The sequence below is a fragment of the Coenobita brevimanus genome, chromosome 35, assembly GCF_032717465.1.
Source record: "Coenobita brevimanus isolate Jiangsu-jjx chromosome 35, ASM3271746v2, whole genome shotgun sequence".
Taxonomy (NCBI): domain Eukaryota; kingdom Metazoa; phylum Arthropoda; class Malacostraca; order Decapoda; family Coenobitidae; genus Coenobita; species Coenobita brevimanus.
The window spans coordinates 1,771,661-1,797,217 of record NC_136988.1 but is presented as its reverse complement, the minus strand read 5'-3'; the positions used below and the strand labels follow the sequence as shown (position 1 = coordinate 1,797,217).

At 42.4% G+C, this 25,557-nt stretch overlaps 1 protein-coding gene and 1 non-coding gene across 2 annotated transcripts; both read right to left on the bottom strand.

Annotated features, from left to right (window-relative positions):
* Positions 1 to 866: 866 nt before the first annotated feature.
* Positions 867 to 22,647, bottom strand: LOC145396240 (kelch domain-containing protein 4). Its single transcript, XM_080269674.1, has 11 exons — positions 22,485 to 22,647; positions 17,918 to 18,085; positions 13,244 to 13,360; positions 11,432 to 11,550; positions 9,257 to 9,423; positions 7,327 to 7,476; positions 6,017 to 6,223; positions 3,983 to 4,068; positions 3,266 to 3,361; positions 2,364 to 2,550; positions 867 to 1,969 (listed from the first exon to the last, which is right to left on the bottom strand). Exons 1-11 carry the CDS (start codon positions 22,590 to 22,592, stop codon positions 1,806 to 1,808), a joined length of 1,569 nt encoding a protein of 522 aa, XP_080125800.1. The 5' UTR covers positions 22,593 to 22,647; the 3' UTR covers positions 867 to 1,805.
* A 2,178-nt stretch (positions 22,648 to 24,825) lies between these two features.
* On the bottom strand, positions 24,826 to 24,944 carry LOC145396265 (5S ribosomal RNA). Its single transcript, XR_013896757.1, has one exon. It is a non-coding gene; the product is annotated as a 5S ribosomal RNA (ribosomal RNA).
* Between the last annotated feature and the right edge of the window lie 613 nt (positions 24,945 to 25,557).

Here is a 25,557-nt window from a genome sequence, read left to right as displayed (position 1 = left end):
TCCAAAATATTCCATTTTCCATGAGGCCATTAGATCCAGGCATTTTGGATTTTAGAGTCTGTCCTGTACTGAATGTTCTACCAATGCTCATTAACTGCTGAATTGGGTGACATATATTATTAATTTCTTCCTGCAATGTCCACCTAATTAATTTCAACATCAGCAGTGATCTCTCCTAGTGATTTTTTTTTTTTTAATGCAAGGAGCCTGCAAACTGTTCCTTAACAAAAAGAAAATTAAATAAAATACAAAAATACAAAAGAGAGCCAAATAATAAAGGCCGTATCCAAGCCCTTCAGTCTGAAAAGGCCATCCCAGAGTGAATAATACTACTCAAGGGGTTGAACAAAAACATTACTAATACACAGGGACTCCTTCATGTGGTGGCACTGATTTGACTGGGTGGTGGAGCTGCCCTGTTGTACAAAATGTCCCTCAATCCCATCCCTGTCTCCCCTCCCCAGTCACCCTCCCTGCCCCCCCCCAAGAAAACAATTCACATTCAGATGAGTCTCAGGTTACTATTACTACTACTACTTCCATAACTACTTAACTACTACTACTATCACTAATGAAGCTACGTTTATGGAGACTGAAATACTCGTAGTCCACTTTTACAGCACTACTCTTCCTTTCTACACTCACAATTTATATAGCAATAAAGGCAAAGCACTATACCAGTACTGCTTTCTCCTCTAACCTGGCCTAAAACTGCCGTCTCTCCATCTCGAATGCTGAGTGGTAACTACTGTAGATATTAACCCACAAATACGATGCTGGTCACGAAGAAGTGCTAGGGAAAGGATGCAGAGCCATAGCATTGTCACTGCCTGCCACTGAGCTATGTGAATTAAGCTACAAAAGAAAGAGAATCTGGGCCAAGTTAAGGTGAGACAACTACAGTATAGTACAACACTTCAGATCTACAAATGCAGCTTTGGTTGACAATGTGTATGAATTATTACTTAAAGAATCCATACTATACTCCTCATACTCTAACTTGGCCTATAACTGCCACAATCCTGAACTGTAACCAAGGATTAACACTTGAATATGATGCTAGTTATGAATAAGTACTATGAAAAGGATGCAGAGCCATAGCATTGTCTATTTCTGCCACTGACCTACATGAAAGACACAGCAAAAGGACAAAAACCAGGGCCAAGTTAGAGTATAAAAGGTATAGCAACTTAGTTACTTCAGTACACACACACACACACACACACACACACACACACACACACACACACACAGAAACATTTAGGACTTATAAGCCAGCAATCACTTAACTGAGCATTCCAAGTGAACACCTGTGAGTTTTGGACTAAAAGGAAGTTGAAATTATCAACACTGATAATTTTCAGAGTACGTGCATTAATATTGCTTAAAACACTTGAAACAGATATATCTCAAGAACAAAGTTTTGCATAATATCAAGCACTTGCTGAACAATGTTACAGTTTTAAATAGGGAAAATAATAGGCAATTTCTCTAACACTGTGAAAAGATGGGCAGTCTGATACTGTATTGTGCTTTCCTTACTTAGAGCTAAATCAAAAGTATAACATTGTTTAGCAAGTACCTGATATCATATTAACGCTATTTTCATTCAATATTTGTCTAGTTTAATCCAAAACTATGCTAATACTACAAAAATTATCATTGTCAATATGTTCAACTTCCTTGTTGTCCAAAACTTGCAATGAACAATTCTCCCTTCTGTTACTGTGGAATTTCATGATATACAATACTCAAAGTTCTGTTATGGAAAGGATACTGTTTAGTGTATTATTTTATTCTCCTTCTTAATCAACATCCATCTCTTCATCATCGTCATCGTCATCATCATCATCATCATCGTCGTCGTCATCTTCCGAGTCTTCGTCTTCCGATTCCGACTCAATCCACTCCATAGCCGCTTCATCCTCGGGGGTAATGATGGTCTTCCACTCATCCAGCTTGCCAAGGTCTGAGGGAAATTGTACAATCGTCAGCTACAGTTATGACAGTTATTAAAGCAACAGCATCATCATCATCATCATCATCATCATCATCATGGTATGTATTTGCATCCTTAGCCTCCTCCTCATCATCATCATCATTCTCAGCCTTCTTTTCATCAATATCATCATCATCATCATCATCGAGACTTGCATCCTCCTCCTCATCATCATCATCATCCATACCTCTTTTACCACCCCTGGATGGGGTAAGGTTGGGCCTCTTTCTCCAAATAACTCCTGCTGTCGTCCCATTATTAAAAAATTAATAATAATAATAATAAATAAAAATATATAATAAAAATAAATACATAATAACATTAATAAATAAATAAATAAATAATAATAAAAGAAAAAACTTACCCAGAGAATAGAAATCGCTGAGGGTAAACTGCCTATCGCCAACCTCGTACATCCCACCATAGAGGTAGAGGACACCCTTCTTGACGACCAGTCCTGGGTTGATGCGCGGCGATGGAACAAACACTTCCGCTGACCTGGTGCCCTGGAGAGCGGATGGGGTGGCCTGGGGGGCTGGGCCGACTGTTACCTGCGGATATATGACGGTCCTTCATTTATGCAGCAGGTCAACTCTGGAACTGTCTCCCTCTGTCTGCATTTCCTACTACCTATGATCTCCAGTCTTTCAAATGCAGTGTGTCCAGGCATCTCGAGTGAATGGATCTTGTTATTGGCCCTTATGTATTTTATTTTTTTCTTCGAAGGAACGGTTTGTGGGCTCAGCCTTTGGTTCCTTCTTCCTCGCATTAAAAAAAAAAAATCATTGGAGAATGAGACTGATCAGAAGAGCATATGGGGCAGAGGAGGAAGGGGGGACTAAGAATGAGATGAAGGGATGGTGTTGAGATATGGAGAAGAATGTGAGTGACTGATGAAGAATGAGACTGACTAGAAGAGCATATTCACAGGAGGAAGGGGGGACTAAGGATGAGATGGAGGGATGGCGTTGAGATATGCAGAAGAATGTATGTGAGTGAGGTGGAAGGGGAGAGGAGGTGGGGGAGACCGAGGATAAGAAGGACAGATGGAGTGGAGAGATATGTGAGAGAGAGAGAGAGAGAGAGAGAGAGAGAGGTGAGTTGAAGGGAAGGCAGCCAAACAGCAGGGTGGCATGGAGGCGATTTGTTGGTGGCCACTCCTTTTGGGTTTAAGGTGTCTGGCAATAGATGGATAGAATGAGTCACAGGTCTACTGATATCAACTGCAACTTACATCAATCGCAACATTCATCAATCACGACTCACCGTAAATATTCCATCGCTGGTCACCACCTCCCCTGCGTTTCTTCCCTGGTTCTCTTCATCCTCGTCCATGTTCATTTTCTCCATCTGTTCCTCCATCTGCAACATGAGACGATACATGTAATTTAATAATGTAGGGTCAAAGGTCTATAAGCCACCATCACCATCATCACTATTATCATCATCATCCGGACCTCCTTTCCCACCCAGGGCAGGGTGTGGAGTAGCACTGTCCAGACAGCCCAAATCAGCCCAATCCAATGGGTCACGCTTCCATTCACTCATCATTCAAGCCCCCAGAATCCTGGCTCTATCAGACATGCCAAAAACATTCACCACGTTCTGGAGATTCACATAAACGTATCTGATAGTCAATCTCGTATTTCATTATACTGTATTATTTTTAGAAAGTTTTTCTACATTGACAGTTGTATTATTTATTAAAGTAAAATGAAAAAATACTGTCTAGCAGAATAAAGTACAATATTCTGAGTCCTGTCCACTCCAAGGTGGGGTGAGGTAGAATCCAGGGAGTCAAAAAAAAAAAAAAAAAAAAAAAGTTTGCCCAACTGGATGAGCCACACTACCATTCACTCACCATTCAAGCCCCTGGAATCCTGGCTCCATCTGATAGGGAAAGAAAGGAGAAGAAAAGTGAGGCAAAAGTACAAAAATTTATGCCAAGTTAAGTGAATGAACTACAGAATATGTTCACCTTACCTCCTCCTCCTCCTCCTCATCTCCCCCTTCCTTCTTTTTCCGCCTCCTCCTCTTCTCCCCCACATCTTTCCTCACCGTTACATTGACTGTGGGAAATATAAACACCATATTAATAGTTCCATTACTGTACTACCATTAACCACATTCAGTTCACGATGCAAGTACACTCAAACCTTGATTTAAGGGACTAAATGGGGAATCAACTTGTCCCTTACTTGAAAATGTCCCTTACTTGAAAATGTCCCTGACTTGAAAATGTCCCTGACTTGAAAATGTCCCTTACTTGAAAATGTCCCTGACTTGAAAATGTCCCTTACTTGAAAATGTCCCTTACTTGAAAATGTCCCTTACTTGAAAATGTCCCTTACTTGAAAATGTCTCTTACTTGAAAATGTCCCTTACTTGAAAATGTCCCTTACTTGAAAATGTCCCTTACTTGAAAATGTCCCTTACTTGAAAATGTCCATTGTTTTACCACATATAAAGACAATCTTATTATGAAATGCAATGACTGTTTCACTTATCTTACTTGTTTATGTAATTATGAATATTATTTTACAGGTACTGTATAAAGAAACATATTAATGTGTATAACCTAGACATTACCTATCATTTTTGAATGGTCTTGTCCGTTTGTCAGGTAGAACATGGACTCCCTTAAATCCAAAATCCCTTAAATAGAGCTCCCTTAAATCGAAGTCTGAGTGTACAGTACAGTACAAACTCCGAAATCGAAAATGCTTGAGTCCAAAGGCTTTATGGAAAATGGAATAATTTGGAAAGTAAAACCATAATAGCCTTTAAAAGAATATCATGAAAAAAATAGCCTACAGTACCATGAACAGTAAATGCAATGAAGTACCTTGTATTTTGGTACTACGAGATACTGACTAGAAGTGTATATGAGTGAGGTACACAGGCAGAAGAGGAGGAGGAGACCAAGGATGAAATGGAGGGCTGGAGTGAGGAGATATAGGAGAGAGGGCTTGTGAGGACGGAGTGACGTGGAAGTAATTTGTTTGTGGCCACCCCTTACAGGATGAAGATGCCTGGCAATAGATAGATTGACAGACAGATAGATAGATAGACAGACAGACAGACAGACAGATATATAGATAGATAGACAGATAGATAAACAGATAGATAGCTTTTAGAGGGAAGAAATATTTGTAATTATCGTACACCAGTTTATCCCATATTTCAACTCTGTCAAACGTTCCACCATCCTAAACCATTATTCCATTACTAGCAAGGGGTGGGTAGGAGTTAAGATTCCAGGGGCTTAAATGAATAGTGAATGAGTGTGTGGCTCATCCAACTGGGCAAAACTTTGGATAGTATTTCATTCTATTATTTTCTGGCAGGTGAAGTGCGAGGGAAGGTCTGGATGATGATGATGATGATGATGATGACTACACTCCTTTTATTCTTAGTCTAAAATTGCTATCTCTTGAATCATGAACTGTAGAAAGATACTAACACTAGAATATGACTCTAGTCATGAAGAAGTGCCACGGAAAGGATGCAGGGCCACAGAATTGTCCTTTTCTGCCACTGAGCTGTGTGAAATGAGCTCTAAAAGAACAAAATATCTGGGCAAGTTAATGTGAAAGAACTACAGCAGCAAGAAGAATGAAAATCTGGGCCAAGTTAAGGTGAAAAGAGTACAGTCATGAAGAAGTGCTATGAAAGGATGTAGAGCACTGTCTTTCTCTGCTACTGAGTTATGTGAAATACGCCGTAAAAGAAAAACAATCTGGGCCAAGTTAAGGTGAAAAGAGTATAGTCACAAAGAAGTGCTATGAATGGATGTAGAGCCATAGCACTGCTTTTTTCCGGCTCTGAATACATGAAATAAGCTGCAAAAGAAAAACACTCTGGGCCAAGTTAAGATGAAAAGAGTATAGTCATGAAGAAGTGCTATGAATGGATGCAGAGCACTGTCTTTTTCTGCTACTGAGTTACGTGAAATAAGCTGCAAAACAAAAACAATCTGGTCCAAGTTAAGGTGCAGGAATTTTAAGCAAGACGCACCTGTATGCCAGATGTGCTTTGTTAGATCCAGCTGAAACAGGTCATTGAAGAACTCTCCCTCCAGCTCCTCCTCGTCCTCCTTCCGGTCAAAAACTCCTCCAAACAGGTAGACTTTCTCTCCAAGGGGCGGTTGGGACAGGGCCAAACCCGAGCGTGGTGAAGGTACAGCGCCCCCCTGCTTCACCGCTCGCCACCTCCACCCCTCCTCTGTCAATGTCGTACTTGTGCTGAGACATTACGCACAGAGCTGTACTCCACACTGCCTTTTCCTTTCTCATCAATCCACGCTGCATTTTCCTTTCTCGTCAATCCACGCTGCCCTCTCCTTTCTCATCAATCCACACTGCACTTTCCTTTCTCATCAATCCACACTGCACTTTCCTTTCTCGTCAATCCACACTGCCCTCTCCTTTCTCATAAATCCTCACTGCCCTTCCTATCCTCATCTAATCAGCATGCTCAGAATAGAAGGACAACATTTTTCCTTGCCTAACCCAGCACTGCTTACTGAGCTATTTGGTAACTACCCATGGAAAATACACTCACCATAATAAATAATAAGTGCATAATAGTAAGAACAATAATAATAATAATAATAATAATAATAATAATAATAATAAATAATAACAATATAATAATAATAAAATAATAATAATAATAAAATAACAATAATAATAATAATAATAATAATAATATGTACTAGTTAAAACAAATGGTAATGAGGCTGTCTGTGTTCTTTCCCCCATAAAAAGTTACTGAACAGTTTCCTGTGCTTCAAGTAAAACAATGATAATGTTTTTACTCTAAGCCTAAAATTACCATCTGCCTGTCATAATGCTGTGTGTAAAAAGACATTAACCCTAGAATATGATGCTAGTTATGGAGAAGTGCTATGGGAGAGACTGTAGCATGGTAGCACTGTCTTTTTCCACCACTGAGCTACGTGAAATATCCAGCAAAAGGACAAAAATCTAAGCCAAGTTATAGTTACAGAATAGTTGTAGTTTTACTGTTTATCTGATCATCTTTTTATTTTTTATTTTTCATTGATTATTATTTCTTTGTTATGTGATAGGTTAGGCATTGTCCACTGCAAGGATACATCAACTCACTATACAAGACAGCCACCTAAGGGTTACTCAAAACATCCAGTCAGTCAGTACCATGTGAAGGCGCCCCTCTCCACCACCATCACATAAAGAGACTACACCTCGCTGGGCGTCAAGGAATGGATCATCAACCTATACCCAGAGTCAGACAATAAATAAATAAATAAACAGACAGACATATACACAAATCCAGCCACTCACTCTCTGGGGTAAGTGTGAACATATCAGTGTGGGTGATGCCTTGGTCTGCGTCTTTCTTGACTGACTGGCGGCTGTACCCTCCACTCACCACGATGCGACCGTCTGTGTGCGCAGCCATCTGACACGCTGACCGGGGGCAGGGAGGGGTGCCTGAAAGTGCCCAAAAGTTGTACCCATCATCATCATCGCCACCACCACCACAACCATCATCATCATCACCATTATCACCATCACCAAAACACCACCACAAATGCCAAGTTACTGGTATTTTCTTTTACTTAGGAAAAAACAGCTTCAGGTTGAATGGGTGAAATACAATATCAACTCTGTTTATTTTAACCTGGCCTAAAACTGCCATGTCTCCACCTTGAATCCTCAGTTCAGACAAGAGATGAACAGTCGTACTCTTTTCACCTTAACTTGGCCCAGATTTTCATCCTTTTGCAGCTTATTTCAAGTTCAGTCACACAAAAGCAACAGATTAATAGCAGAATAGGGTGATAAAATCTTCTGCCTTAACCTGGCCCAGGTTTTCATCCTTCTGCAGTTTATTTCATGAAGTTCAATGGCCAAAAAGACAGTACTGTGGCTTTTAAACCCTTTCCACAGCACTTCTTCATGACTAGCACCATATTGTAAGGTACTGGAAATTTACTGTTGCAACTCAGCATACAAGATGGAGATATTTCAGTTTTATGCCAAGTTGGATTAAAGGAGTACAGTCATGAAAAATGTCACTGTTTTCTGGTATGAGCTACAGGAAATACACTACATAATGATGGAAACCTCTACCACGTTGATGTGAATGGAATCTGGCATGAATTATGATCCAGTTCATTCACTTTCACGGCAACCACACCTGAGGGCTTAACTTGGGTCTACTTCCAACAGGCTGCAAAATGAGAAAAATCTTTGTCGAGTAAAAGTGGATGAACCACAGCACGATCTATGACCAAGTTCACACATTTTCACTATAGCTGTACCTGATGGCAAAATTGTCTCACTGAATGTTTTAGTGTTGTAATTCACCCTATTCTTAAATGTCGGGACCAACTGCCTGGCCCCGGGCTCCTACGCTCCTTATTGGGCAATGTAAGATTGGATGATGGATGGATGGATGAGAAGGGGTAGACTGAGATGATCTGGTATATGGAGAGGATGCAGGATGACATTTGGATGTGGAGAGTGAGAGGTGTGAAAAGTGAGAGTAATGTGAAGTTATGAGAGGCAGACAGAAGACCACTCTGCGACCTCAGGGATAAGACTCCAAATACATAAGCTGCCAGAGATGGAGCAGTGTGGAAAGCTGCCATTAAATGATTAGCCAACACATGCACGCACAGTGGAGCCTTTATAAACGAAAAAACGAATGAAATGCTTTAACGGCACCCATACCTGTGGATTTAATTATGGTTGTAACTGTCAAGGGAAAAGGCATACACGTTACTGAGGTAGGTCTTGGTGCAGCTGCCGTACCAGACCCCAACAACAACAACACATTTTCAACATAACATATCTTACTCAAATATATCACCTACTTCCTTCAGCTCGAAAATGTTCTCTCTCTCTCTCTCTCTCCAGTTTTAATCTTGCTATCATATTGCTGCTGCTGTTCTTAAGGTTATGAGAGATATTTCTAATGCCTTCCATATCTGTGGGTTTAATGACAGTCTGTTTATAGCCATCGAGAAAGACAGCACACACGTCACTGAGGCACATGTACGTATAGCCACTGTCACAAAACCCAACAACAAGAACAACGAATTTTCATTGCAACAGTCATTTCATCCTATCCCAACTTCAGGATATAACGACGGTGCACAAGTAACCATCAAAGGAGAAGGCACACATGTCACTGAGGTAGGTGGAGAAGCAGACAGTCCCTGTACCCAACAACAACAACAACAACTCGTTTTCACCGCATCCGTACCTGTGGGTTTAATGATTGTCCACTTGTAATCATCGAGGGAGAAGGCATACACGTCGTTGAGGTAGGTGTAAGTGCGGCCATTGTCCCGGAACCCCCCAAACACCACCAGCTGTCGACGCGACCACACCATCCTGTGACCACTGCGTGGTGATGGCCCACCTGGTGAACTGAGAAGGGATACTATCATAAGAATGGTACTGTCTCAGCAAGGTACTGTGTGAAAGGTTATGTACAAGGAAGTAATATCACAATATGAGGACACTACTGTACCTGAAAGGGGGAACTTCTAGGGAGTACTGTACTATTTGAGAAAGGGTAAGATGGAGTCACCTTGGCACATACATGGTGATATGAGATACAAATCCACTAAAACTGCTATACAGTACACGCAGTGATGCAGATGAAGCCGACAGTATTGGCAGCTGTGTGGGAGCACCAATCAGCCAACCATGCATCCTGTATCTACCTACTGCACGTCTCAGTGGGGGCATATTTTTTGCTTCCCCTCCCCAAATGTAATTTTTCATGATTATTTTTTTATTCCTCTTGTCTTTAAACTGCATTAGATCACAGTGATATGAGTAAGGATGGTGAATAACAATGATAAGACACAAAAAATGAGAGTATAAAAGTTGAGGCATTGGTTATAGTGTAGCAAAGTAATTTACTTCCTACTCTACAAATGTTATGATCTGTACATAACGATTCAGGAGTGTACGGTACACTGTGCCCATGTACGGTGCACTACACCTACACTAGCTCTTTTTTTCTTTGCTTAGCTATAAGAAGATCCATGATTGCTTATTTATTATAACAATGATACATAAATATTTAAAAGCAGGTAATGCAATGCACTAAAACATCTGAATACAATGATCAGTGAACTGAGAAAAAAAATGTTGTTGAGGCAGGCAGAAGAAGAGGTCAAAGCCAACACATCCATGGAAGAGGATTGTTGTGAATGAAAACTTATCTTGGGTTCAACAGTGTCAGGTGAGGCGGACACCTTTGTATTGCCATCCACTGCAGAGTATGGAGTACCGGTAATGACAGGAAGTAAAGTGAAAGGAGTTCTACCAACACCTACCAGACAAGCCACCAAATGGCATGTTAACTTAATAAAATTTCCCATCCCTCTTTCTCAAGTTAGTACTGATTTATGAATATGATTCTCCATTCTAATTTTTGTTTCCAGTCTGCCAAGAAATTAACATAATGAAAGCAGGAAATATTTCCATCAACTTATGTGTCTATGTGCTTACTTACTACCACTTTGGTGGCGTCTCTAGGTCTGTAAGGACCATCACCTCCAAGTGATGGTAAATACAAAAGGTAACCCTGTTTTGTTTTTCTTTGTTTTTCATGTTGACATTACTGTATCTACCTCAACTGCCATTTACACGAGGGGTAACTAACACAAGTTTCACTGATGGCCTCAAACAAATTGCCTCCATGTCACCCTGTCCTCTGCCGTTTCACTGCCCTGCTCCCAGTTCACACACCCCTCTCTCAATTATCTCTCCACTCCATCCCTCCACCTCATCTTTGGCCTCCCCCTCCGTCTAGCCCCCTCCAACTCACTCACATACACTCTCCTCGTCAGTCTCTCACTCTTCATCCTAACGTTTTCTATCACATCCACATCCACACCACAACACTCCTTCACTTCCTCATTAGTCAGTCTGTCTCCTAATGTGACTCCACAGGCTCTGCTCAAATAACTCATTTCCAATGCTCTCAAATATTTTAAATAATTTATCACTATAGTATTATCCATGGCAACTCTACCCTACATGTAAAAATTAAATAAACAAATAAAATAAACATGAAAACAAAACTGAACAATAACAATATCCTATTCCCATTTTTCCTCCTACAAACAGGAATGTAGGGGCCCGGGGCTAGGCTACTCAGTCCCGACAGTTAGGGTAACAATGACCTGCCTCACTTTCCCCCAAGTGGCATTATGCAGTAAACCCCGACCACCACTGAGATGGAACCATTACAGACTCTCTTGACCCACTAAACCACCAGGCATCATTTAATTATATGGTTACCACCCAGCATAGGCTCCCTGGAAAACAAAATACTTACCTGGTCTGGATGATGATGATGATGATGAAAAGATGTACAGTACAAGCAAAATAATAATTAAAAAAAACACATAAAACTTACGTGATTTTCTCCCACCGCTTGTGTGTGATGTGGAAGACCCAGAGATCCTTAAAATGGTGGAACTGTGACTGTGATGGAGACGTGAACTCTCCGCCAAACACCCACATCTGTCCACCACCCTGCCAATCCAAGACACAGAGTGAGATGGTGTTATTGATGCTACTGCAGCCTACTCAACTTTGTCTGAGAAGAGGAGCATTAATCTTTTGAAAGCTGGTAACTCACTGGTTGCCTGAGAGCATTCACTAGTAACACCGTATTTTTAGTGGGTAATTAGGGTGCTCCTATCGAATTGAGCTGGTGAAGGTTTATATCCAAGGGATGGTTGGGGTTTATTGCTCATGTAATGCCACTCTGGGATGAGTGAGGTTGGTTACTCTCACCTTAAATGTCAGGACCAGCTTGCCTAGCCCTGGGCTCCTACACTCCTCATGGGGCGATATAGGATTGGATGATGGATGGATGGATTCATTATAAATGTTACAATAACTGTTCTGACGAAGAGATTGCTCAAATAAAATATATGTATCGTTACTTGCATGGATTAATTTTAAAACATGGTCTTACAAAGTCTACCATATGGCCTACATACTAGTGAAATTTTCAGTTCTGCCAAATCAACATAATGTCCCAGTAATGATGTATAATTTACCTTACTTTGCCTTAACAAAGCAAATTTCAGAGAACTTGTAAAACTTTGCCCAAAAATGTTGATTTGGCAGGAGAACAGAACATTTTACATGCATCTGTGCCACCTGACAGACTTTGTAAGGCCACAAGATTATATTAATCTATGAAAATAATGATACATATATTTTCCCTGTGCAATCTTACTGTCAGAAACATTCATTGTAACTTTACAATAAATATTATTTTAAATACAGTGTTAGTGCTCCCTACGTGTCAACAAGTGGGTTGGTGGAGGATTAGTGCCCCTCCCCATAAAACACATAACTCAAAGTCAAATGGCCACCCCTTATGGGATTGTGGCATCTGGCAATAGATAGATAGTTACTAATGAAGGCACTGGGACAACCAATCAGCTTCCAGTTTTCAAAAACTTATGGCTCTTCTCTTCTTTCATGAAACTGAATAAGCTTTATTCATCATCATCATCATCACCACTACCACACACACACCAGTGCTATCAGTCACCACTATCAACACCACCACCACCACCACACACACCAGTGCTAACAATCATCACCACCACCACCACCACACACACCAGTACTACCAAACATCACCATCATCACCACCACCATCATCAGTACCACCCAGACCACTACCACCGTTCAAACCACCACCCACACCATCACCCCTGCTACCAATTACCACCACTACACACACACCATAGCTACCAGTCATCACCATAACCACACACACCACCGTCACTACCACAACTCACACCATTGCCTTTGGTACCAATCATCACCACCTCCATCATCACCACCACTACCAGTCACCACCACCACCATCACCACCCAACCAACTTCACCACCACTGCTACCAATCACCACCATCATCACCACAACCACCACTACTACTACCAATCACCACAACCACCACTACTACTACTACCAATCACCACAACCACCACCACTACTACTAATCACCACAACCACCACTACTACTACCACTAATCACCACAACCACCACTACTACTACCAGTCACCACAACCACCACTACTACTACCAGTCACCACCACCACCACCTCCATCATCATTATCCACACCATCATCACCACTACTACCCACACCATCACTACTACTACCAATCACCACATCATCACTACCACAAACGAGCCTCACCTGGGAGACAGCGATGGCCTGGTGACCGGCACGAGGCGGTGGAGCGGTTGGGGTGGTGAGGCTAGTCCAACGATCGTTCTTGATGTTGTACAAGTAGAGGTCGTTGTACATCGTGGTCTGGAAGAAAACGTATATGGCAGAAAAAAAAATAATAATAATAATAATAATAATAATAATAATAATAAAAAAAAAAAAAAATAGAAAATGAAAATATACATGGTAAAAAAAAGATAAATAAAAAAAATAGAAAAAAAGAAGAATATTAGACTAGGATATTAAAAAAAATAATTCTGGTCTGAAAGAAAAAGTAAACTGAGATTTATATATAGAGTAAAAAAAAGAAAAACTGAAAGAAAATGAAAGTGTAACTAGATGCCATTGTACATTACGGTCTGAAACAGAGAGAGAGAGAGAGAGAGAGAGAGAGAGAGAGAGAATAAGCAGAGGTCATGAAGATACCTAAAAAAAAAAAAAAAAACTATGAAAATTACAGAGAAACATATTCTGGAAAAAAAAAAAAAAAAAGCCATGATCCCTTCCTTGCAATTTCTCAAACATGGTCAAACAATGGCCAGAGTCCAGTGCTGTGCTTTCCTTACTGGGGTAGTAAGTGGTGGCAACCATCATCCGTTCGCCTGATGTAGTGCTGCCTACTTCTTCCTTCACCTTTATCATTCTTTTTCTGTGTCTGTCCTCCTCTTTTCCTCTTTCTCCCATTTTTCCTGTCACTTTTTATTATCTTTCTTTCCTTTTTAGGCAACTTAACACTGAGTGACAAGTCTAACGGTTACCTATAAGCCAGGAAATCGTTTACAGCTTTGGGTGGTAACCATATAGCCAACCCATACATGTTCCGTATGTGTCAACAAGTGGGTTGGTGGAGGGTTAGTGCCCTTCCCCGTAAAACAGCTAACTCAAAGACAAACAGGCACCCCTTACGGGATTATGGCATCTGGCTATAAATAGATAGGCAGATAGATAGTATTTATGGCTAAGTAAAAGCATTAGTACTGTACCTGGCACTACATCAGAGCTATTTTCACATGATATTTTGCTATTCTAAATGCAAGAGATATTTTTCTATTCTAAATGAGAGACGGGGGTGTGAGCTGGGAGCAGGGCAATGAAATGGCAGTGGACAGGGCAACATGGAGGTGATTTGTTTGTGGCCACCCCTTACAGGATTAAGGCATCTGGCAATAGATAGACAGACAGACTAAGAAAATTACCAGCGCTGATACTCTGAACTTTCTTTCAGCCCAAAACTTACAAGTGGTCAGTTAAAGCACTCAGGGTTGCATCATCTCTAGCCGTCTATTCCAGGTGATGAAAGACAATTCTGTTCACCTAAGAATGGGTCACTGGAGCCTGTTAGTCATGGTACACTACATTAACCTTATCATGGTCAAAACTCTAGTACACTAGACCCTCATTATCCCACTATTATGTACACAATCATTCACTTATACTATCTATCTATTGCCAAACGCCTCAATCCCATTTGGGATGGCCACAAACAAATCGCCTCCAAGTCGCCCTGTCCCCCGCCATTTCACTGCCCTGCTCCCAACTCACACCCCTCTTTCTCATATACCTCTCCACCCCATCCCTCCATCTCATCCTCGGCCTCCCCCTCCCTCTTCCCCCCTCCACCTCACTCATATACACTCTTTTCGTCAGTCTTTCACCCTCTATCCTCTCCACATGGCCAAACCACCTCAGTGTGTTCCTCATAACCCTCGTAACGCTTCCTATCACATCCACCTCCACACCACAACGCTCCTTTATATCCTCATTCGTCAGCCTCTTTGTTTGACGATGTTCCACTTATATGATTACTATAATGCCCGATTTCTTGGTAGGCATTTTTTCTTCTCGCTTATACGAACTTTACAACACTAGGTTCATTATAAAATCAGTGTTCAGAAAATACCACAGTCATAAAAAAGGAGGGAGTTGAGAAGACAAGAAGAAATCAGTAGGATAGAAGTTGTGGAAGCAATGAAGAAAGTTAAATTGGGGAAAGCCCCAGGAATTGATGGAGTGTGTGGTGAAATGCTGAAGCATGGGGGAGAGATAGTAGTAGAGTGGATGTGGAAGATATGCAGACTGGCCTGGGAGGAAAGTAGAGTCCCGGAGGATTGGAAGTCAGGTATAATTATTCCCTTGTACAAAGGAAAAGGGGAAAAAGAAGTGTGTGGTAATCATAGGGGCATTTGTCTTCTTAGTATAATAGGAAAAGTGTATGGTAGGATACTTATAGACAGAGTTAGAGAAAGAACAGAGAAATTAGTTGGAGAAGAACAGGGAGGCTTTAGGAAGGGAAGAGGTTATGTAGATCAAATATTCATCCTCAGATCTTTAGTGGAAAAGTTTCTAGAGAAGGGAAAGAAGTTGTATGCTGCTTTCATGGATTTGGAGAAAGCATATGACAGGATGGATAGACAAGGATTGTGGAAAGTGTTAAGAATATATGGAGTAGATGGGAAATTGTTGAATGCTGTGAAGAGTATGTACGATGGTGCGAAGGCTGCAGTGCGTGTGGATGGTGAACTAAGTGAATTTTTCTCTTTGAAAGTTGGTTTGAAACAGGGATGTGTCATGTCTCCATGGTTGTTCAATCTGTACATGGATGGGGTAATAAAAGAGATACAAGGTAGGATAGTGGATGTTGGAGTGGCCCTGGTGAGAGAGGATAGTGTTTGGAAACTCCCTGTACTGTTGTTTGCAGATGATACTGTGTTGTTGAGTGAAGACGAAGGGGAGCTGCAAGGCTTGGTGGATGAGTTTGAGAGAGTGTGTAAGAAACGGAATCTAAAGGTGAATGTAGGGAAAAGTAAAGTGATGGTCTTTGAGAGAGGTGAAGTCAGTGAATGTACAGCGAGGTTGGATGGTGAGGAATTGGAAAATGTGAGTACGTTTAAGTACTTGAGGAGTGTGATGAGTAAGGATGGAGGTTTGGAGGGTGAAGTGCTTGAAAGGGTACAGCAGGGAAGAAAGGTTGCTGGTTCTTTGAAAGCAGTGATAAGAAACAGGGAAGTGAGCATGGAAGTGAAAAAGTTACTACATGACAGTATTGTGATACCAACTCTAACGTACGGAAGTGAAGCTTGGACATTGTTGGAAGGACACAAGTCAAGAGTGAGAGCAGTGGAAATGAGTTATTTAAGAGGAGCCTGTGGAGTCACATGGAGAGACAGGCTGACGAATGAGGATATAAAGGAGCGTTGTGGTGTGGAGGTGGATGTGACAGGAAGCGTTATGAGGAACACACTGAGGTGGTTTGGCCATGTGGAGAGGATGGAGGGTGAAAGACTGATGAAGAGAGTGTATGTGAGTGAGGTGGAGGGGGGAAGAGGGAGGGGGAGGCCGAGGATGAGATGGAGGGATGGGGTGGAGAGGTATATGAGAGAGGGGGGTGTGAGTTGGGAGCAGGGCAGTGAAATGGCAGGGGACAGGGCGACTTGGAGGCGATTTGTTTGTGGCCACCCTAAACGGGATTGAGGCGTCTGGCAATAGATAGATAGATAGATAAAACAAGGGTATGCTGTAATGTACACTGATCAAGCTAATCTACCTATCTATCTACAGCCAGACTCCTTAATCCATTAATGTACACTGATCAAGCTAATCTACCTATCTATCTACAGCCAGACTCCTTAATCCATAGCGGGTGGCCACAAACAAACTGCCTCCACATCGTCCTGTCCCCTGCCATTTAGCTGCCCTCCCCACCAACTTACTCCCCCTCTCTCATATATAGTTTCACTCAGCTGAATGTGAGTCTATGGAGCCTGAGAGCATTAACACTTTCAATCCCATTATGTATTTTCCATTTTGATCCAGCAACTACAAGACAACGGTGCTAATGAAGGCTGAATTTAGCCTCTCCAGTTTGCAAAATAATTTCTGCGCTAGAAAATACCCCTTGAAAAAAAGAAAAATCAAAAGTATTAGTGCTGTGATGAGAAGTAGACTAAGATAGTTTGGGAATGTGGACAGGATGGATGGGTACTAGTGCTGTGACAAGAAGGGGTAGATTGAGAAGGTTTGGGCATGTGGTGAGGATGGAGTATGATAACTGGGTGTGAAGGGTGAGATGTGTGAACAATGAGTGTGGGGAAGTGAGAAGAAGATTGAAAAAGACCTGGGATGAGGTCACAATGTGACCTCTGGGACAAGGGACTGAACCGAGAGTCTGCTAGAGATTCAGCAATGTGGAAAGCTGCAACTGGGTGACCAAGGATGATGCATGAAGGCATTCTGAAGCCTTTATAAATGTTTGTTCGTTTTTGAAGGCTCCAACATGCTTGCATCCGTTGACCTTGGTCACCTAGTGGCGGCTCTCCATGCAGCACGATCTATGGCAGCCTACCTGTTCAGTCTCTTAACCCTTAGGTCACACTTAATGACCTCGTCACACGTCTTTCTCAGTCTACCCCTCACAACCCCACCCCCAATATTAACAATTCTCACCTTTTGCACCCAATTATCATCCCCCATCTTCTCCACATGCCCAAACCGTCTCAATCTACCCCTCCTCATCACAACACCAATACACTCCAGTCCCATCCTACCTCTCAACTCTTCTATTGCCAACAAACAAACAAACACACACAAAAAAATCACCCTATTGAAGGGGTTAATTCTGTTTACCCTGCCAGAGTCACTCACCGTACTGCCATTGAAGTATTCTCCGCCAAACAGGATGAGTTGGTCCTTATCTGGGTGTGGCACCAGTGTGAAGGACGACCGCTTGCTGGGCGCTGCCACTTCCTCTTCCGTCACCCCTGCTGCCCCCTGCTCTGACAACTTTCGTGCCAGCAGAGCCTCCACTTCCTCCTACAATGGCAATGCAAAAAGAAATGAATAAACCCATGTTAGGACCTAAAAGACGCCCCACTCTGGTTAGATTAGGTTAGGTCATGTTAGGGTAGGGATGGCTATGGTAGAAACTGATTTGCATTTCCAGTTTTTCACATTTCTTTACTTTGACTGAAGATGTAGAAAAGAAGGAGAAAATACTTAAAAATCCAAGATAAGTTTTTGCCAACCTTGGATTGAATTTTCTATTTCTGACAATTTTTGACTTTGAAAACTTGGAAAATCTTAATCAAATTTTGCTGAAACTTAATTAGATATGCAGCCCCACTTCATATCCTGAACTACACTATTGTTATTCTACACTGACTTAAAATTGCCATCTGTCTTGACTGCCTAGGTGTAACAGCTGATTAACACTAGATTATGATGCTCGTCATGAAGAAGTGCTATGCGAAGGATACAGAGCTGCGTTACTGTATTGTCCGCTGCCACTAGGCTACATGAAATATGCTGCAGAAGGATGAAAATCACAGCAGTGTTGGCGTAAAAAGAGTATATCTCAAACTATCATGGAAATGAACTGACATTCAATCATCCACTGATACTCCTGGTGCTACTCATGAAGTTCAATGGATGGTCTGTGGATGTCTATCTATCTATCTATTTATAGCCCGACGCCCTAATCCCGCAAAGGGTGGCCGCAGACAAAATGCCTCCAAGTCACTCTGTCACCCACCATTTGACTCCCCTCCCCCCAACTCACCCCCCCCTCCCTCATATACCTCTCAACTCCATCTCTCCACCTCATCCTCGGTCTACCCCTCCCTCTCCCTCCCTCCACCTCACCTACATACACCCTCTTAGTCAGTCTTTCATTCTCCATTCTCTCCACATGTCCAAACCACCTCAGTGTATTTCTCCTAATCTTTTCAACCACATCCACATCTACCCCACAACGTTCCTTCACTTCTTCATTCGTCAACCTGTCCCTCCACGTCACTCCACATGCTCCTCTCAAGTAACTCATTTCCACTGCTCTCACTCTTGACTTGTTCCCCTCTTGCAAGGTCCACGCCTCGCTTCCATACGTCAGGGTAGGGATCACACTACTATCATGCAGTGACTTCTAAACTTCCATACTCACCTCCCTATTTCTCATCACTGCTTTCAGTGTACCAACAACCTTTCTTCCCTGCTGTACCCTTTCACGTACTTCATCCCCCAAAGTTCCATCCTTACTCATCACACTACCCAAGTACTTGAATGCACTCACATTCTCCATATCCTCACCATCCAACCTCACTGCACACTCTGTGACTTCATTCCTCTCAAACACCATAACTTTACTTTTGTTTACATTAACTTTCAGCTTCCTCCTCCTACACATTCATTCATTCATTCATTGCCAGACGCCACGTATCCCAAACAGGGTGGCCAAGGGCTCAGAGTTAATTGTTTTACAGGGAGGGGCACCAACCCTCCACCAACCCCACTTGACACGTAGGGATGCCAACAGCATCTGGTGTTCCCAGACGGTCACCCATCCAAGTACTAACCAGACCCAACGTTGCTCCTACACACTGTCCCAAATTCATTCACCAAACCTTGCAACTCCCATTCATCTTCACTCAACAATACTGTATCATCAGCAAACAGCAACACCGGAAGCTTCCAAATCTCACCCTCATTCATTAGGGCCACCCCCACATCCACTGCCCTGCCTTGTACCTCCTTTACAACCCCATCCATATATATATTAAACAGCCATGGAGACACTACACACCCCTGTTTCACTCCCACATTGAGATCAAAGAACTCACTCAGCTCACCATCCACTCGCACCGTAGCCCTAGCTCCCTCATACATACTCTTCACAGCACTCAACAATTTCCCCTCCACTCCATATATTCTTAATACCTTCCACATACCTTGCCTATCTATTCTGTCATAAGCTTTCTCCAAGTCCATGAAGGCAGCATACACTTTCCTTCCCTTCTCTAGATACTTCTCCACTAAACATCTTAGAACAAATATCTGATCTACACACCCTTTTCCCTTCCTAAATCCCCCTTGTTCTTCTCCAACTAGCTCCTCTGTCATATGCCTAACCCTATCAATGAGTATTCTACCATATATTTTACCAGTCACACTAAGAAGGCAAATACCCCTATGGTTACCACATACCGGTACTTCTCTCCCCTTTTCCTTTGTACAGAGGAACAATTATACCTGATTTCCAGTCCTCTGGAACCCTTCCCTCTTCCCAAGCCAATCTACACAACTTCCATATCCACTCCACAACAATCTCACCCCCATACCTAAGCATTTCACCACACACTCCATCAATTCCTGGGGCCTTTTCCAGCTTAATCTTCTTCATCGCTTCCACTACTTCCGACCTACTGATCTCTTCCTCCCTCCTATCAACTCTTCTTCTCCCAGCCATTCCCCAACCACTTATACTCACACTGCTCTCACTCTCTACATTCAACAAATCCTCAAAGTGCTCCTTCCATCTCCTCAATTTCTCTCTCTTCTCCACCAACAATCTATTATTCCTATCTTTCACTCCCCTACTATTTCCCCTTTCACACTGCCTTACTTTCTTTACCTCCTTCCAAAACTATTTCTTACTCTCCCTCCATTTCACACTCAGATTCCTCCCAAACTCTTCATCCACTTTCTTCTTACTCTCCTTCACCAGTCTCTTAACCTCCCTTCTCCTGCTCACATATACCTCTCTCTTCTCTCTCTCATCTTCTCCCCTACCTCTACTCGCCAACCATTCACCATATGCCTTCTTCTTTTGTTCCACAGCTCGTTTCACCTCATCATTCCACCATGCTGTCCCTTGCACACCCTTGCATCTCCTCCTCACTCCACAAACCGCCTCACACGCTGCGCTTATCTCTTCCATGAATATTTTACGTATGTCTTCCACCCCTTTCATCTGCTCTAGCTCATACCTTCCCAATCTTTCTTCCACTACGCTCTTATACTCTGTCCTTTTCTCACTATCTTGCAATTTCTCCACTCTTCTCACAGGAGCTGCTTCCTCCTGTCTTCCCCTTCGCCTCCTCAACCACTTTCTTTGCAGCTCTACCTTGGCCATCACTAAGTGATGGTCCGAGACTCCATTTCCCCACCCTCTCCACACTCTTGCATCCAACACTTGTCTTCTCATTCGCTCATCCACACACACGTAGTCTATCATTGCCTTTCGTTCAACAAGTTCACCATCCATCCTCCTCATTACTCTCCATGTATACCGGTGGATCATCTTATGACGAAAGTAGGTGTTGGCTATTGCCAACCCCTTACCAGCACAGATGTCCACCAAAGCACTACCATTCCCATCTACTTCAGCTGGCACACCCCACTGACCAACCACTCCATCCACTCGTACATTCCCAACTTTGCCATTCATGTCTCCAATCAACAGCACTCTCTCGCTCCTCTCAAACTTGTCCATACATGCTTCTACTCTCGCCCAAAACTCATCTTTCACTCTTGCCACTCGATCTTCTGTTGGAGCATACACACATACAATCGCCCATGCTTGTATGCCTACTTTCATCCTCATGCAAACAATCCTTGCACCCACTGTTCCATACTCTCTTATATTCTCCTTCCACTTCTTGCTTATCATCAGATATACTCCCTCTCTTGCCCTTTCATTCTCACTGACTCCCGCACACATACCTACACCGTATTCCCATTCTCTCATCCTTTCACCTTCCCATTTAGTTTCAGTCAATCCACATATATCCACTTCTGCATCCTCAAGCACCTGGACAATCTCTCTCTCTTTCACTTCATCATTCACTCCTCTCACATTCCACGTTCCTACCCTCAGAATGTCCTTTGTCCGTTCCTTAGTCGTCAACATATGGTCCGTCCGGGTCCGAAGCGCTTTATTTGCTTTTTTAGTTAGTTCTTTTTACGGGGTGGGGCACTAACCCACCACCAACCCTTTTAGTCACCTCGTACGACAAGCAGGGATACTGGGGGAGTATTCTTGAAACCCCCCCTACCCCCAGGGGATGTGATTTAAAAAAAAAAAAAATTCCAGTGTCTGCTTCCAAGCATAGGGGTCCAGGGCTATTTTACCATTAGTTCAGAAAATTTTAGGGTCGGATATCAACCTACACCCCTCACAGAAAAAAGGGGGCACCAGATCCCTACCTGGTGTATATATTGTACCATACTATATCTGTAGGCCAATCCCACAGAAACAGTCACCTGTGGTTAACAAGTCTGCTCAACCCAACAGACCAAAGTTATGCAACATCATTAGGTCAATTAGGATTTTAATCCTAATTGACCTAATCTAACAAAATTAGGATATTAATCCTAACTGACCTAATTTATCGTAACTAAAGTATCTTAACCAGCTGTCCAACTTAAAGTCACTAACCTCTCCTCGGGCTGCCAGTTCCTTCTTCAGCTTCTGGTTTGCCTTTTTCTCAGTCTTTGCGGCAGTTTTAGAAGCTCCGCCACCTTTCTTCTTGTCTTTCTTCCCCATATTGTCAGTTTTTATCTTCTTACAGATTAAACAACACAAAAATCACACGGCCCATCGCCCATCCACGTGAATCCCCCTAACTTCCCTAAGTGTAAACAAATAGGGTTGCCTTTGAAGCCGCAAATATTGCTAATCTTGCTCTAAAAAAAAAACGCTTGATTATCATTAAACATATTAACCTCCCAATAACAGACAGAAAAGGGGCTAAACTCTGTAAATCATCGCTAAAACTTTGTATGAATCTATAGAACAGATTTCTTGACGCTAATAATTATAAATCGCAGCTAAATGGAGGCTCATGGCTCTAGATCTAGCACAAAATGTTGTATTGGCAACACTAACAATTTACACAGCTTAACACAAGAAAATAATTAATTAATTAGAAAAATAAATTGACAAGAGGAGTTCCGATGCAAAGGCAATACTCCTCACATATTAACTGAACTAAACTGAACGGCATTGCCAAGGCGGAAGGGGCATAATTTTGCCAGTGTTTGCTAGATACACAAAACTCCATTAAAGGTGATGGAACTTCCAGGATATCGCTAAAATGTTCATAAAATCTTAATAATATGGTTAGATTAAGCATGCAGAAATATTTATTGTCAAATAGGTACAGCAGACCAGAGTTTAGCATCAGATAGATTTCACGATTTCTGTCAATCTGTCTATTGCCAGACGCCTTAATCCCGTAAGGGTTGGCCACAAATGAATCGCCTCCATGTCACCCTGTACCCCGCCATTTCATTGACCTGCTCCCAGCTCACGCCCCCTCCCCCCCTCTCATATAATGTACAGCATATACCTCTTCACTCCATTCTCCCTCATCCCCCATCTCATCTTTGGCCTCTCTCTCCCCCTTCCACCTCACTCACATACACTCTTCTCTTCAGTTTCTCACTCTCCATCCTTTCCACATGGCCAACCATGTGTCTCCTAACGCTTCTAATCATCCACACCACAATGCTCCTTCACTTCCTCATTTGCCAGTCTGTCTCTCCATGTGACTCCATATGCTCCTCCCAAATAACTCATTTCCACTGCTCTCACTCTTGACTTCTGTCCCTCCAACAAGGTCCAAGCTTCACTTCCATATGTTAGAGTTGGTATCACAATACTGTCATGTTGTAGCTTTTTCACTTCCATGCTCACTTCCCTGTTTCTTAACACTGATTTCAAGGAACCAGCAACTTTTCTTCCTTGTTGTACCCTTTCAAGCACTTCACCCTCTAAACTTCCACCCTTACTCATCACACTACCCAAGTACTTATATGCACTAACATTTTCCATTTTCTCTTCATCCAACCTCATTGTACATTCACTGACTTCATTTCGCTTGAAGACCATAACTTTACTCTTCCCTACATTCACCATTAGATTCCGTTTCTTACACACTCTCCCAAACTCATCCACCAAGCTTTGCAGCTCCCCTTCGTCTTCACTTAACAACACAGTATCATCTGCAAACAACAGTACAGGAAGTTTCCAAACACTGCCCTCTCTCACTAGGGCCACTCCAACATCCACTGCCCTACCTTGTACCTCTTTTATTACCCCATTCATGTACAGATTGAACAACCATGGAGACATGATACATCCTTGTTTCAATCCAACCTTCAAATAGAAAAATTCACTCAGTTCACTATCCACACGCACTGCAGACTTCGCACCCTCATGCATACTCTTCACAGCATTCAACAACTTCCCATCTACTCCATGTATTCTTAGTACTTTCCACAATCCTTGTCTATCCACCCTGTCATATGCTTTCTCCAAATCCATGAAAGCCATATACAACTCTTTCCCTTCCCTAGAAACTTTTCCACTAAAGATCTAAGAATGAATATCTGATTTACACAACCTCTTCCCTTCCTAAAACCTCCCTGTTCTTCTCCAACTAATTCCTCTGTTATTTCCCTAACTCTGTCAATAAGTATCTTACCACAGGAATGTTGGTAATGATATAATCTTTATGGGTAGATTCAGATTGCAGACAAAATTATAACATCAGATAAAATTTTAATTACTGTACTGCAATGCTGGTACTACATTGGTCACTAAGCAGACACGGATAGGGAGTACGCCACCTATATTTGGAGGACTAATCATTCATTCATTCATTGCCAGACACCATGTATCCCAAACAGGGTGGCCAACGGCTTAGAGTTAATTGTTTTACAGGGAGGGGCACTAATCCTCCACCAACCCCACTTGACACATAGGGAGAACGTTATGCCAACAGCATCTGGTGTTCCCAGGCGGTCACCCATCCAAGTACTAACCAGACCCAACGTTGCTTAACTTCGCTGATCGAACGGGAAGCGGTGTACTCAACGTGGTATGGCCATTGGCGAGGACTACTGATTACTTATAATACAAGAACAATGTAATTTTCCAAAGTACACCAGTATGCAAAAAGTAACTTATTATACTTGCAATTGTTTGCATGACTACTATCATCAAAACACGTAAGATAGTCTGTGCATGTTGATTTTTTTTTACTGCTATAGGAATTACATCCCCCCCTCTACTTTCCAAAACGCTGAATCCATCCCTGGCAAAATTAATCTTAGCCTAGCAACCTTGGTCCAGATAAGCTCCTCCGCAAGCCAGACTAACATGGTCAGCAAACACATTATTGGTTTCTGCCTGAGGCCCGACGTACTATTAATTGCATTGTAGGGGGGATGGGTTGGAGGGATATTGAGTGAGGAAATGTAAGCTTGAGGGAGGGTAATCAAACAAGAGAGGACAGGGTGATAAGGAGCCAACTTGTTCTGGGACATTTCTTACAGGCTTAAGGGGTCTGGAAGTAGATTGATAGACCCCCTGGTATGAGACTGATACGGTATGTCCAGTTGGAGTGCTTTATAACTACTCTTTCACCTTAACCCGGGGCCAGAATAGCTCAGTGATAGCACTCGCACTTCACGACCATTCGGTTGGCAGTTTGAGCCCACACCGG

Bases quoted from the DNA above. Each gene is read 5' to 3' on its own strand.
- LOC145396240 (XM_080269674.1), bottom strand. From the start codon at position 22,592: ATGGGGAAGAAAGACAAGAAGAAAGGTGGCGGAGCTTCTAAAACTGCC. The intron at 4,069-6,016 runs GTGCGTCTTGCT...TATTTCCCACAG, and splicing joins AAAGCACATCTGGCATACAG to TCAATGTAACGGTGAGGAAA. The intron at 2,551-3,265 runs GTGAGTCGTGAT...ATATATCCGCAG, and splicing joins CCAGCGATGGAATATTTACG to GTAACAGTCGGCCCAGCCCC.